The 14,130-nt window shown below is 37.5% G+C and overlaps 1 protein-coding gene across 20 annotated transcripts in view; it reads left to right on the forward strand.

The window, feature by feature from the left end:
* NRXN1 (neurexin 1) overlaps nucleotides 1–14,130 on the forward strand; it is a 1,127,584-nt gene that overhangs the window by 545,001 nt on the left and 568,453 nt on the right. For all 20 annotated transcript variants that reach the window (XM_078444444.2, XM_078444446.2, XM_078444455.2 and 17 more), the window contains 2 exons: nucleotides 8,901–9,282; nucleotides 10,637–10,827. In XM_078444444.2, the coding sequence (XP_078300570.1) occupies nucleotides 8,901–9,282; nucleotides 10,637–10,827 (573 nt within the window). The remainder of the gene's footprint in view (nucleotides 1–8,900; nucleotides 9,283–10,636; nucleotides 10,828–14,130) is intronic.

The raw sequence follows: 14,130 nt of genomic DNA on the forward strand, positions 1-14,130 counted from the left end.
TCAGGTTTTGCATTTTTGGGTTGAATTCTGCATTGGTGATATTGTGGCCTCCTTCTAGTATCCTGTCTGAAGGCATGAGACGTCCGTGTCCTTTACCGGTGATTTAATTTAACCACTTGGTCAACACGTTGTCCATTTTCTCCACTACATGAACAGTATGTTGTCTCCCTCTCCACTAATAAACTGTCTGTGGAGAGACATTAAGACCATAAAAATATCCTGTGTCTCTTCAAAATTTCACCCTACATTTAGCATCCATTGAAGATTTTCTCCTGATCCAGTCTGTAGTGCAGTAATTACAAAATGATTTTCTAATTCCAGCACTTCCCATCCTTTCTTCTTTCCTTCCTTCCTTTATTTCTTCCTTATTGGTGTGGACACCCAAATTTCTATGTTTCTCAAATAGTTTATAATTACTTTACTTGATTATTTTGGTGCTCAGATGGTCCCAGTTTGAGTCCATGGGCCAGTGTGAGTCCCATGAAGTTGGTCTTTGTTATATTGTGACATGCCCCACCCCAACATTTTCAGGTTTGTGTTTTGTTTTATTTTGTTTTGCTTTTTTAGCATTTTCTTACTTACTTTATGTCATAACAGGATATTCCAGGCACAGCTTGTACCTACCATGCCCCAGCTCTGGAATCAGCCATTTTGTCTTCATTTAGTCAAGATTGTTATTAGAGACCAAAATCTGGGTGGTTGATGTTGAGATACTCTCAATGCTATTGGAGTATCTTTGTTTCCTGCCCTTTTCAGTAGGCAAAGATAGGAAAATATATTCAAGGATATACACATAAACCTGAATGAATATGTAAATACACACATGGAACTAAAGAATGTTCCCTTGTGGTTTTCACATGTCCTTGTCCCCGGGTAGCTGTTTACTCACAACCTCTAACACATGACCTTAGACACAAACTCCTCATTTTTGCTCTTTCTGATAAAACCTAAATCATCCAAACAGTGGTTTCTAGTTTACAAAAATGCATGTGCACATAATCATGCATATACATATATTTTAGAAAAGATGAGTTCACAGTGGTACCTCCATATCTACTTGTTTTCTACTTGTTTTTTTACATATGTCCTTGTTTTTTTACTTCCCCCATTCTGTGTTTCCATGTTCTTTCTTCCTTGGTGGGATCCTTGCCCTCAGTGATGTCAGTTACTCATTTCTTCAACCCAATAATGAATCTAGAATAGTGTGTGGATTACTTGAAGTTGCCTATACCACTACAATTAATAAACCAACTAAAACAAAATTCAGGATTAGTTTGTGATTCTTCTCATTCCTCACTGCTTAAGACTTAGCAGGTAAAATTAAATGCTGAGTTTGCAAGTAACTTTGGTTATAACTTGGCTTATTTCCTTCCTTCCTTCTTTCCCTGCCTCCCTTTTTTTCCTTTTCTTCCTAATTTCCTTCCTTGAGTGTAGTTATAGTCTCCATTTGAAATATAATTAGTTTTCTGTATTTCACTTCAGCTTTTCCTTCCCATTCCTATTTAATTACATAAGTATGTTGTAAGTATGTACAACATTAACATGATTTTAAAAATCAATGCAACACATTTTGTATTAAGAAGTGATGAATAGGGGCACCTGGGTGGCTCAGTTGGTTAAGCACCCAACTTCGGCTCAGGTCATGATCTCACAGTTTGGTTTGTGTGTTCCTGTCCCATATCAGGCTTGCTGCTGTCAGTGGGGAGCCTCCTTCAGATCCTCTGTCCCCTCTTTCTCTGTCCCTCCCCCACTAGTGAGTGTTTTCTCTCTTATCTCTCTCAAAAATAAACATTAAAAAAAGTAACAAATAGGGTGTGAATATGATCAGTGTAACAAAGAAAATTCCAGAAATGGCCCCTAAATGAATTGCCATCTGATTTTCATAGAAAATTCAAGATACATATTTTCAATTACATAGATTCCAACCAAACTTCTAAGTTAATGAATTGCCTTCTTCAACTTGCAGTAGATACATCCCTTTGTTTACTTAAATGGCCAGGCATTTATCTACCACCAGCAATCATAATGTTAGGAAACAGAATAAACAGATATTTACATGGATGTGGGATGTAGCTTGTAGATGTAGGAACAAGTGAGTGACCTATTCTATGGGGGACTCCCAAGAGAATTGACTCTGTTGAGGAATCATTTCTAAGCTACTGTTGCAAGTACCCATTTCTGCTCCTGGGCATGGACTAGCTCTTCAAGGCAAAGTTACTCATATTTCCTTGCCTGGTTCATATTGGGATTCTGGCATCCAAGACTTCATTAGGAATTCATAGGTCATTGGTGAGGTTTGGCTTATGATCTGAAAGAAAAGGAATCCCTTTTAGAATCCCCAACTTTGGAGGACAAATATATCCTAAGACATTTGTTTAACATGTTTTTGTTCAGCATGTATTATTAAAATTATAATATGAATCTTGATCCACCAACTCGGGTATGTAAGAAATGGGACATTTCTTAATTGTCTTTATATCAATTTAAATCAGCACAATTTAAATCAACAAGGCCTTGGGCCTTTCTTCTGGATTTACAGGATATTTAATCATAGTCTGTTTTGCCCCCACTCCCTATTCCCAAACTTGGATCATATGAGTCTCCTTTTGTCTTCCCTCTGCACTTCTTCCCACCAAAAACACTTTTTTTTTTTTTTTTGTCCTTTGTCCTTTTAATTGCAATAACCCTGTTGCTCCTGTCCTAAGTGGGTGAATGGATCTTTGCTAATTCCTGCAAGGAGCTGTGGGCTGCAGTCCAGTCTCCCTATGTTTACCAATTCTCTCTGAAACTTTGACCCTGAGCTGAGAGCAGGATGATGGAATGAGTTGTACTTCTAAATCCCACCAATATTCTCCTATCTCCAGTCAGTGGTAATCCCATCATCTTTATCAGCCCTCAAATACACTCTGTTCTCTCCTTTTCTTTCTTTCTTTTTCTTTCTTTCTTTCTTTCTTTCTTTCTTTCTTTCTTTCTTTCTCTCCCTCTTTCTCTCTCTTTTCCTTCCTTCCTCTTTCTTTCTTTCTTTCTTTCTTTCTTTCTCCCTCCCCCTTTCTGGATAAACCTTGCAAATAAGGCTTTCTCAAAAGATTGAGGAAGGCATTGTTTTCCAGCAGCTTCCACTCTGCCAAGAAAAACCCTTTGAGGCAAAATACTTGGCTAGCATTTTAGAATTGAAGGAAGAACACAATATAAACTAGTATTTCAGTAAATTAGCTTGCCATTTACTCTTTCTCAAAATTGCCCAAAGTCTTAGAGCAGAAATTTGATTTTATCCTCTGCTCTGTAGGAGTAAATTTTTTTTTTTTCAGTAGTGAAATCCAACATGCTCTTTCCAGAGTTTAAAGATGAATAGGAATATAAACCAAGTAAATATTGATGATTCACCCAAATTATTCATCCTGCACCCCAGTACTCTACCTCAACTTTTTCCTTCCCTCAGCTCTCAGCATCTTGCTGCTCAGAGCTAAAGGCAGTTTTATTTTCACATTAATTTACCTTTACTGAGTGAATTTTCATCAAGGTGATTTATTTTTGGGGGATTAGGTTTTGTGAAAGATCTCATGAAAGCCAAAAATTTGTAAGAATAAAAAAGCCTTGACTTCCATAGCATGGGAAGTTTCCAAAATGGGCAGTGGAAACTTGCCACTGAGGCTTATGTTTAGAAATGGGATTTTTTTTCAAACACTCTAGTGTTGAAGCCCACTTGAGGCCCACCATGAATTAGGAAAGCAATTGTTTTGTTATTAAATTTTACAGCAAGTGAGAAATCACAGAAGAGGAAAAAAAAGAGTAAGGAAAAGCATTAGGCACTCTTCATGCATTTCTTCTTACATTTTGACCTCATCTTTAAATTACAGTTAAATGTACTGTTAAGTAGGTGTTGAAGACACAACAGTACGTGCTCAGGCCAGTCTTGGGAATGCCTGCACTTTACCTAGGGTGATGAGGGCAACAGTTGCCTGCAAAGAAGCTCAAAAAGGAAGAGATTCCCTAGGAACTTGGAGGTGAAATTCTACAAGCTATATAAGAGCCCTAAGCAGGGAGTCTTGGGTTTCAGCTCCTCACTTGGTCAGTCTCAAGACTCTGGAACTATGTGTTTTGTGTGTGTGTGTGTGTATGTTAGTGTGTCTTTCATTAAACAGTATTTACCATATGTAAGCAAACCAGCTAGCTGGGCATCATCATTCTATAATGGAGCTAACCTGAGTTCGCTCCTTGGTGACTTACAGATAGAGTCTACACCAGGTGCAGTTTGTCACACAAAAGAAACTTTGTTTGCAGCAAACATGGAGATCACAGGGAATAACTTCCAAAACTGAGACTCCCTTAACAGAGTGAAAGGTACTCCTTTCCTTTTAGGGTTAGGATAAATATTCGGAAAGGAGAGCTTTGGCATGGCAGGTAAAGGCTTGCTCGGGCATACTTAGCACGCCTATACATGCCTCGTAAGTTATGGTAATGAAGCTTGTGCTTCCCCTTGGATGGAGACTATAACATTATAATGAAGCTGAGGTAACTGTTAGACAAGGGGAACGGAATATGGGCTTGTTCCAAGATCAGTATAAACTGGTTGAAGTCTTGGGTTTTTATCTCTGGTAAGGAATGCAGGGTCTTTGAAATAGCACTGGAAGTTTTTGCCACTCATTTTTTTGTCTCAGATATGTTTAGGCCACTTCCAGGCCTGGTAGAAACTGTTAATTTTTGCATTCCATTTGTTCCCTTGAAATCCTTAACTCCTGAGGTTTTTGCATTTCTTTGTAATTCTGGCATCGCCCTGGAAGTTCTGCCAGAAGTGTGTTTGGGAAAGTAGAATTGGTAAGGCATAGGCCATGGAAAACAGCTGGCTGGGGTGGGAGTTGCTAAAATGACTTCTCTTGTGTCATGAAAGCTATGTCTCATTTTTCTTTTTCTGGGGATCCCCTATCTCTTTCTGCTTACAATTTCCCTCCTCTCTATCATCTACACATTATTGGTAAGTCCTGCAAATTACATCTGCAAAATTATCTCATTTCATACATCTTTTTTTTTTTTTTTTTCCATTTTTGCTATAACCACCCTACTTCAAATGGTCTCCAGTTTACTATACCTACATCAGAGAGATTGAACACACACGTACGGGCACTGACTCACGGCATCTGCCTGCCCATAACCCTTCAATGCCTACAGAATATAATCAGGAGGCATTGTGTGTTGTATCTGGCCTGTGACTATCCTTCCCGTCTCAGGTGAGCCCCTCATCTCATGTACTCCTGATTCCCCAGCCACAATGGCTTGCTCTTTTTCACCTGAACGCCCTTGGCGCCTCTTTCCCTTTCTGGAATCCAACTCCCCATTCTGCTTCTCCAGTTCTTAGCAGGGCTCTCTCTCTCTCTCTCTTTTCTTAATGTTTTAAATGTTTATTTATTTTTGAGAGAACCAAAGCATGAGCAGGGGAAAGGCAGAGAGAGAGAGAGAGAGAGAGAGAGAGAGAGAGAGAGAGATGGAGACACAGAATCCAAAACAGGCTCCAGGCTCTGAGCTGTCAGCACAGAGCCTGATGCGGGGCTCCATCCCATGAACCGTGAGATCCTGACCTGAGCCAAAGTCAGACATTTAACTGAGCCACCCAGGCATCCCTTCTTTTAATCTTTCAAATTTAACTTAAATATCAGCTCAGGCCCCCCATCCCATACTTAACAACTCAATATCCTGTTTATGAAATTCATAGAAGTTTTTTGTTGTTATTTTGTCATTATATATTTCATTATTTCCTTACCTCTTTTTGTCTGCCTTTCCCCAATAAACCATGAGTTTTGTAAAATGATACTGCTTCTTTATTACCTAATACAGGACCTGACATATATAGCACACACTCCAGAACTTTAAGTGAACTAACAAGCCGATATGGGGCTGGGTGTTATTTTGTTCTGTAGCAGAAATTTAACTCTTGACTCTGAACAAGAAAGTTCACTTGACTCCGAGCAAGATTGAACATAAACTAGCTGATATTGTTATGTGTTTGTATATAAAGATTGGGTGTGCATCATAAGATACCTGTGCAAACACACTATCCAGGAGGTTGTCTCTCGTTGGAGATTATTGCCAATCCAGTGTATCCATATCCTTTGATCAGAGGCATTTTGCTAATCCCAGACTTTCTTTTCACTCAGTCTCTGGAAAAGATGCTGCATTTTTAAATGCTTGGAACCTTAAAAAAAATCTTTCTCCTTCAATGTCCTTTATTTTTTCATAATCAATATATATGTATAATAGTAGAGGTGGCTACATTACTGCCAGAGGATTAAACTCTGGAATAAATTCTGAGGGAAAAAAAAGAATGTTTAGAAGGCAGCAGTTAATGTCTTCTAAGGCAGTGGATAATGGCTTTTAGGTGCTAATTCTCCCCCGCCAGCAAGCATATCTGCCATTACTGTCAATGCGATTTATATGCGCTTATTAAAGAAAGAATAGACTCTTGAACATGGGCCATAATGATTTTTCTTGTAACTGGGCCACGGTTGCTCCCAAACTGTTTTACTACCTTTTTATTATTTATGCTCTGCATACATATTCTAACCCTTTGAGAAAAGAAAACAGACATTACTTGTTATTTTTATCGCTGAACTTCTCAGTCCTTTGAAACAAAATGTGCTTCCCTATTTCAGAGCTATCAAGAACATGACAGTTTGGGATAATATTTAGTTGTAAGGATTTGTATTTTTTAGGGGGGAGCAGGTTATTTCCTTACTATCTGTTGGTTCATTAATGGAACTTTGAAGAAGAAACATGACAGTTTCAGGGTTGAGGTGGGTTCATTGAGCTAGGGCTCCCATTTTAATATAATGAAAAAGATTAAAAAATCAACACAAGGAAGTATGTAAACCCAAGTGATTTTTTTTTAGCTTTTTACAGTCTTCCTTTGTACAGCTTATTAATTCAATGTTTCTGGTGTGATATTTGAAAATTATTTAAGACTCACTTTATTTGCTACCAAGTAAGTAGTTCCCCAAGGACTAGCATTGAGGTCATTGAACAAAACACTAAAGAAGGAGAGAGAAATGATGTCATACTAGAAACCAGTAATGCTAATGATTTAATAGTATTTTTGCATCCAAAAGATGAGCAGTAGGCATAGTGGGGAGGAGGAAGGAAACGAGATATTTACAGTGGTATATTTTATATTTAAAAAAAGTTTGTAGAGATAGAATCAGAAGAAAAAAAAAGAAGTCCAAAAAGAGAGCATGTCAAGGGTATGGCAAGAATGCTGTTACCAGGATCAAGAACTAGTAAAGAGGTGTAGAAATTAAGCAGAATTAAGTACAGCTCACGGGAGAATTTTTTACACCAATGAGTTTATAAGCATCAAAATCAATTATGTATGTAGAAGTTTTTCTTGCACAAGAAAAAAAATATGCCTTTTATATTTCACTTACTGGCATTTCCTCAAAATGCCAGCCAATATTTTACTGTCTTGATTGAAGACATGAAAATCTGTCAAGTTGGTTGAAGGAGGGCCGCATAGATGGTTGTTCAATCTTCATTACACCCGGGAAGAAGGTTCAGTGCATTTTCTCAGGGGCTGATCCTGGGATTAGCTCTAATTAATATTTTCATTAATATCATGGATGACAGGATATGGTAAGCTCGATAAATTTTCCAATTATGCCAAATTGAGTAGTGAATCTAGCACCTGGAAGAACTTGATTGCAATTTGAATGACCTTTTCGAGTTTTAGAAGAAAGCAAATGACAATTTAATTGGACAAGAGCAAGATGCTAGGAGAGAATTACTAGCAATGCTAAGAGTACTTTATGTTGTACACTGGAAAACAAGTTCACATCTTTGTTTATCTTCCCTTCAGTGGTATGTAGGTAGGTACAGTTATCACTCTAGAGGTAAAGACGGGATTGGGTTGGGTTTTCATGGGATTGACAGAAGAATTTAGTGGAATGGAGAAGCATGGAGACTGAATTGAAAAGTCAATCAATAAATAAATCTGCAACCAAATCTGACACTAGGGTGTTTAAAAAAGATTGTACTTCAGGGCTGATTTTACTCATAGTCTCAAAATTGGGCATGCCTTGATTTGGTAGAGTGTGCCCAGTTTAGGTATCCAAAACATAAGTAGAAAATGGCGTGGGTCCAGAAGAGATCAACAGAAACTCTAGAGTGGCCAGGAGGCTAGTTCTAGTGAAGACTGTGGGAATTGTTCAGCACAGAAAAGAGGAGGTGAAAAGTGCATATTTAATTTTGAACACATTTTTATGGTTCACTGTTGAAAGAATAGTCAGCAGCCCTTCATTTTTTCTATTGGGTATAGGAAAATATAGAGTCATTTTTTTTTTTTCTTTAAGAGCATTTCTTTAAGAAAAACATGTAACCATGAAGCTGGGATGTATCAATGTTGGATGGAACAATTTAGGACAGTCATTGCCCTTAATTCTAACCTCTCCTTTCCTTCCATCTATCTTTTCTTCCTTCCTTCCTTCCTTCCTTCCTTCCTTCCTTCCTTCTTCCTTTCTTCTTTATTCCCTTGTTCTTCCCTCCCTTCCTTTCTTCAGTCCTTCCTTCCTTTTTCTTTTCCTTTCTCTCTCCTTCCCTCTTTCCTGTTCTTTCTTTATTTCTTGCTTCCTTTATTTCTTTCCTCTACTTTAAAAAAATTCTGTAATTTTGCCTAATGAAGGTGATTTTTGTTAAGGCTACGATTTGGACAAAGATTAAAACCTGACCTAAGAAAGTTTTATTAAGTATCCAGCCTTACCCTTTAATATCATTGCTATGTTTTTACCATATGTAACTGAATGTCAAAAGGTATTTGGATCCTTGCATTTTAAAATGTGATATCGCCATGGAAGTCTAAAGTTGGGAGTTTCTTTCAGATACAGAAAAATAATAATACATTATTATTATTGACCTTTCAGGTCAAATGGCAGGCGATCACACGAGGCTGGAGTTTCATAACATAGAGACTGGCATCATCACGGAACGTCGGTATCTGTCTTCTGTCCCCTCCAACTTCATTGGACACCTGCAAAGCCTGACATTTAATGGAATGGCATACATTGACTTGTGTAAAAATGGTGACATAGATTACTGTGAGCTCAATGCCAGATTTGGCTTCAGGAACATCATAGCAGACCCTGTCACCTTCAAGACCAAATCAAGTTATGTTGCCTTAGCTACATTGCAAGCCTACACTTCTATGCACCTTTTTTTCCAGTTCAAGACAACATCCCTAGATGGACTAATACTATATAATAGTGGGGATGGAAATGACTTTATTGTGGTCGAATTAGTTAAAGGGTGAGTATATGTGAGTTCAATGACAAATAAATAAAAATTTGCAAAATTGACCTTGATAACCAAAAATATACATTAAACAGATGTGTTCATTTCTAAGGTAGCAGGCAAGACTATGGGAGAATGGCTTAAATATATTTGTTCAAATCACTTCTTGGATATCTTGTAAAGTTAATAGGAAATCAGTAGTCTTCTATACCTACACTTTCATACATGAGGTAAAAATAACATTGAGTTCTAATTATGATAGGCATTCCATGAATCTTATGCTTCAAATGTGGGTTTCCTTACTATGCACACTGTAATTCTACAAAAGCATTTCTACAAATGTATAAAAATTTGTGCTAATTAGACACCTAAAATAAGTAATCAGATAACTTCAATTTCATAAAATGCATTTAACTCAAATTTCATTCTATATCAGAATTCCTTGAAGAATTTAGAAGGAAAGATTTTTGTGAAATTTCCTTGAAATGGTGAGGAAAATATGATGTGTTTTAACTGATTTGAGTATTCATTCATTCAATCAGTGAACATTATAGCATATCTACAATGGGCAAGAGAGTATACCCGGCACTAATTTTATATATATATATATATATATATATATATATATATATATATATATATATAAAATACACACATATATATGTATATAATATATATACATATTTTATATATGTATATAATATATATACATATTTTATATATGTATATAATATATATACACATATATATAATATATACATATATACATATATATGTACACACTTCTGTGCACATCTAAGATTCTACCAAACTGGAGCCACACATGTAACATGCAACCCTACGAAATATAGGTGAACACATAAACATCGCAGAGAAGCATTATGAAAAGTTGCCTCAGATGATCATGTGCTAAGGTCAGGACAGTCTTTTAGGAAATCAAGAAAATGTATGAGGGAGGGGGTGGATATCAGAGCTGAGTCTTGAAGGGTGAGTGCACATTTCCCATCTAAAAAACAGGCATTTAAGATGAAGGAAAAGCAGGTACAAGAAACTGGCAAAAGATGGGGTGTAGGTGGAAATAGAGAATGAGTAGCAAAAGGTATTGACCTTCCAATGTCATAAAGTGAGATGTAGACCATGATTTTGAAAATAATTTTCACTATTTTCATGCAGACAATGAATAATCCTCCTTGCTAAAACAGTAGTGTTTCTTACCTTCTTGTTAGCTGAGCCTATGTACAGCTCACTCAGATTTCTAACAAGAATGGAACCACATTAAAAAAAAAAGATCTCCATTTGTAATATCCAATTTGACTCCATCAAAAATTCAAAAAGTGATGACATTTCCTCACCTTCGCTTTTTTCCCAGGTACTTACATTATGTGTTTGATTTGGGAAATGGTGCTAACCTTATCAAAGGGAGCTCAAATAAACCTCTCAATGACAATCAGTGGCACAATGTGATGATATCAAGGGACACCAGCAATCTCCACACTGTCAAAATTGACACGAAAATCACAACACAAATCACTGCGGGAGCCAGGAACTTGGACCTTAAAAGTAAGTTCACACTGCGTCGGAGTAACAGGCATGAACCCACATGGTCTCCACTCACATGACGAATCCTTTGTTTTGGAGTGTATCTACTGTTTGCCAAGAGTGATCAGAGTTTTATTTCCAACACATAATTAATAATACAACATACAAGCTTGTGCTCCCCTTTAATGTGGCAGAAACATATGTATATTTAATAGCTCAAAAAATGCAATCTCTAAGAATGCATGCATGATTAAAATTTAAAGAGAAAACATGTTCTTAGTCTTGATATTATAAAGACAAGTAAGTTGTTTGCAAGCTTCTTTAGTCCCTACAGTTTTTAATGGATTTAGGGTCAAGTAACTAGATTCCTAAGGAGTGTCTTCTAGAACTTATTAGTTTTCTTTCATTGGTGAGAGTTCCTAGACTTACACACCGTCTGACCAACAGGGGTCTGAGCCTGGCTTACACCCTTGTGTCTCCAACAGTGAATTTGCCCCGTCCTACCCGTACACACACACATACGCACATACACACACAGGCACACACTAATAGGAATGTTTCTTTCACCAGCTGCTAAAAAAGTTTAACAGACTTTGTCCTTCCCTATCGATACTCGCTTTCTCAAGTGAGCAAGACAAATGCTTAGAAAACATGTCAGTAACAGAAAAAAATAACAGAAGTTTCTATTTGAGTGGGCCTTTGTTATTCACTAAGAATATATCCATACATGCCATCTTGTTAATACTGCAACAAGCACTGGACGAGGTATTATTAGCATTTTATTATGAATGTAGGAAATCTGAGCTTTGAATGGCTTGCCCAGGGATGAAACAACAGCCACAGTAGAGTAAATATACCCCACCCCCGCCCCATTTCTGACGTAAGCCCCCTGCATTGCCCCTCTACCCTGATGCATCCCAAAGCCCCGGAGGGATCATTGTGGTCACATTTTTGCTTGACAAGAGCTGTTCATTTATATTGATGGGTTCTTTTCCTTTGACTCACAAGGTAAATACACGGGGAAGTTAGAGAACTGGAAAGAGAAAATCCAACAGAACCCTTTCTAGAGAAAAATGGTCTTTCCAAACAGGGCGAAAGAAGAAAGAAAAGTATTTCATGTCCTATAATTGCAGAATATATTTACAATCCCAGGAATATATTTATCCAACGCATAAAATGTGTGATAATGGCTGTCTTCCTTCTTTCAGAGTGGGCCTCTTGTTAACTTCAAAGCGATCCTGTTTGTGTCCACACATGTAATAGCTTAGCTCAGAAAGGAAAATGAGATTCAAAAGAAATGCTGTTTAACAGGCTAAAGCTCTTTATCTTTCTTCTCTCTGACTAAAGTGAATGGAATGAGTTTTCCATATTTTCCTATTTAATGAGTACTCCTGTTTTACACAGTGGGTTCAGGTGGTAATTGTCAAGGGAAAGGAAGAGATTGTGACATTCAATGTGCTGGCCGTGCCAGCCACCAAAGCTAAACCAAAATGGCGTCCTGTTTGTGGAGAGGGAGACCTCAGTTAGCATAAATGGATGTCGCTAGAAACTGTGTGGGATGCTAAAGTGGCTGGAAAAGAAGCAGTTCATGGCTGATTGAAGTATATGACATGCACAGACCTACATAAACATTTGGGGTATAGAGAAGTAGTGCAAGGCAATGTGCTATATCTTATTGGACAATTAGGACAGTTTCCTGAGGTAAATATTTGTTTAATGCTCATTAAAAATGGAAGTGAGGGTAATAGAAGGCTGTGGTATAGGATTCTTTCTGGTGTTGGAGGGGACCTTTACAAATCTAACTAACCATCAGAACCTATTTTTATTAAAACATTGAATGTTTCATGATTCTGAATGTAAGAAAGGCTTTAGCCACAATACAAAAAATAAAACTATGAATTCAAAGTAGCATTTTATATTACATTAAGATACTAAGTATTGAATTCTGATTGAGTGCATTTGCCTTTAAAATACCCCATTATTTAAATTTGAAGTGAATTCCCCAGGTGAATAGAGATTCTATATCAATGACTACACCCCTTTACTTTGTGAAGTTCCTATGTGTTTACACATTTATCAGACTATGCCAAAAAGTGAAAGCAAGTCCCGGAAATTAAAACATAAAAATTAAAAGCCAAAGCTGTGGGCTTGTAAATTGAATGTGTGATCCAATGGCAACGATAACCCCAAGGAAGCTCTCTTGCCATGTGTGCCACTGACTAGAAGGGGCTTAAGAAGAGAGTTTGGTCATGTAATGACACAATTCCTAGCTTCTGTCATTACCACCTTTTGGTATGTGTGGTGAGAGGCACTGGTCAGATGAGAAATATTGACAGAACATTTACTCTGTGCAAAGAAGGGAGAGGACAGTTTTGAAGAGGAAGAAAGTGTTCCTATAATGGAAAGCTTTCTGTTCCATGGGGAAGTTTGACGTGGGGCATTTACAGGACAGAGAAGAACAGGATGCCTACAGCCATATCAGGCCATTAAAACTAAACTGGTGGCACCAGGAAGAGCTTTAGAGGAAGGTATTGTTGAAGAATGAGTAAAACAACTAAGCATTTTCTCTTCTCCACCTGGATGCCCACTGGAATTGGAGGTGGGCTGATTGATTTAGGAGACCATCCACATGAACTCTTCACTCTGAATTGAACAGCATTGTTTTTCTTAGCATGCTAGTCATGTAGAATTCAGGCATTCTAAATACAGGAAAAATGAAGGGTGACCTATTTTGGTTGATGATTTTTATTTCATGTATATTTTGCCCTTACAGAATTGTAAGAAAATTATCATATTTATTCTATACTCCGCTTAAAGTCACTGCCATAATCTTTAGTTCTTCTCAAAGTGAGTTCAACCAGCTCCACATTAGAACCATGTGACAGGGTTCACGAAATGCAAGTTTCTGGATCATGCCTCAGACAGACTGAAGCAGTAACCATTCGAGAGTAAAGTGTAGGAAATGGCAAGTGTCTTTATTTTTGAAGAGCACTCACTAATCTTGATACCATTTATTTCAGAACCCTCAAAGAATGCAGTGTCTACGTTGAAGCAAAATTTAACTCATTTTTGAGTTTAGTACAAATCCTGGTTTTGTTTTTATTTTAGGATTTTTACTTTTGTTTTGTTTTGCTTTATCAGGCCTGGGTCAAAGAGGTGTTGATTGCTTCAGGATTCTTGGAAGTTATTTCTCGCGTTACCATACCATAAAAAGACACTAGAGGGCAGCATCAGGCCGCAAAACCTGCCTTATGGGACTGAGGTTGGGGGAAAACCTCAAGAGTCCTCTTGCGTGAGGAAGCACAAATTCTTTGTTTTCAACCA

This window comes from Panthera onca, chromosome A3 (assembly GCF_046562875.1).
Source record: "Panthera onca isolate mPanOnc1 chromosome A3, mPanOnc1 haplotype 2, whole genome shotgun sequence".
NCBI classification, from domain to species: Eukaryota; Metazoa; Chordata; class Mammalia; order Carnivora; family Felidae; genus Panthera; species Panthera onca.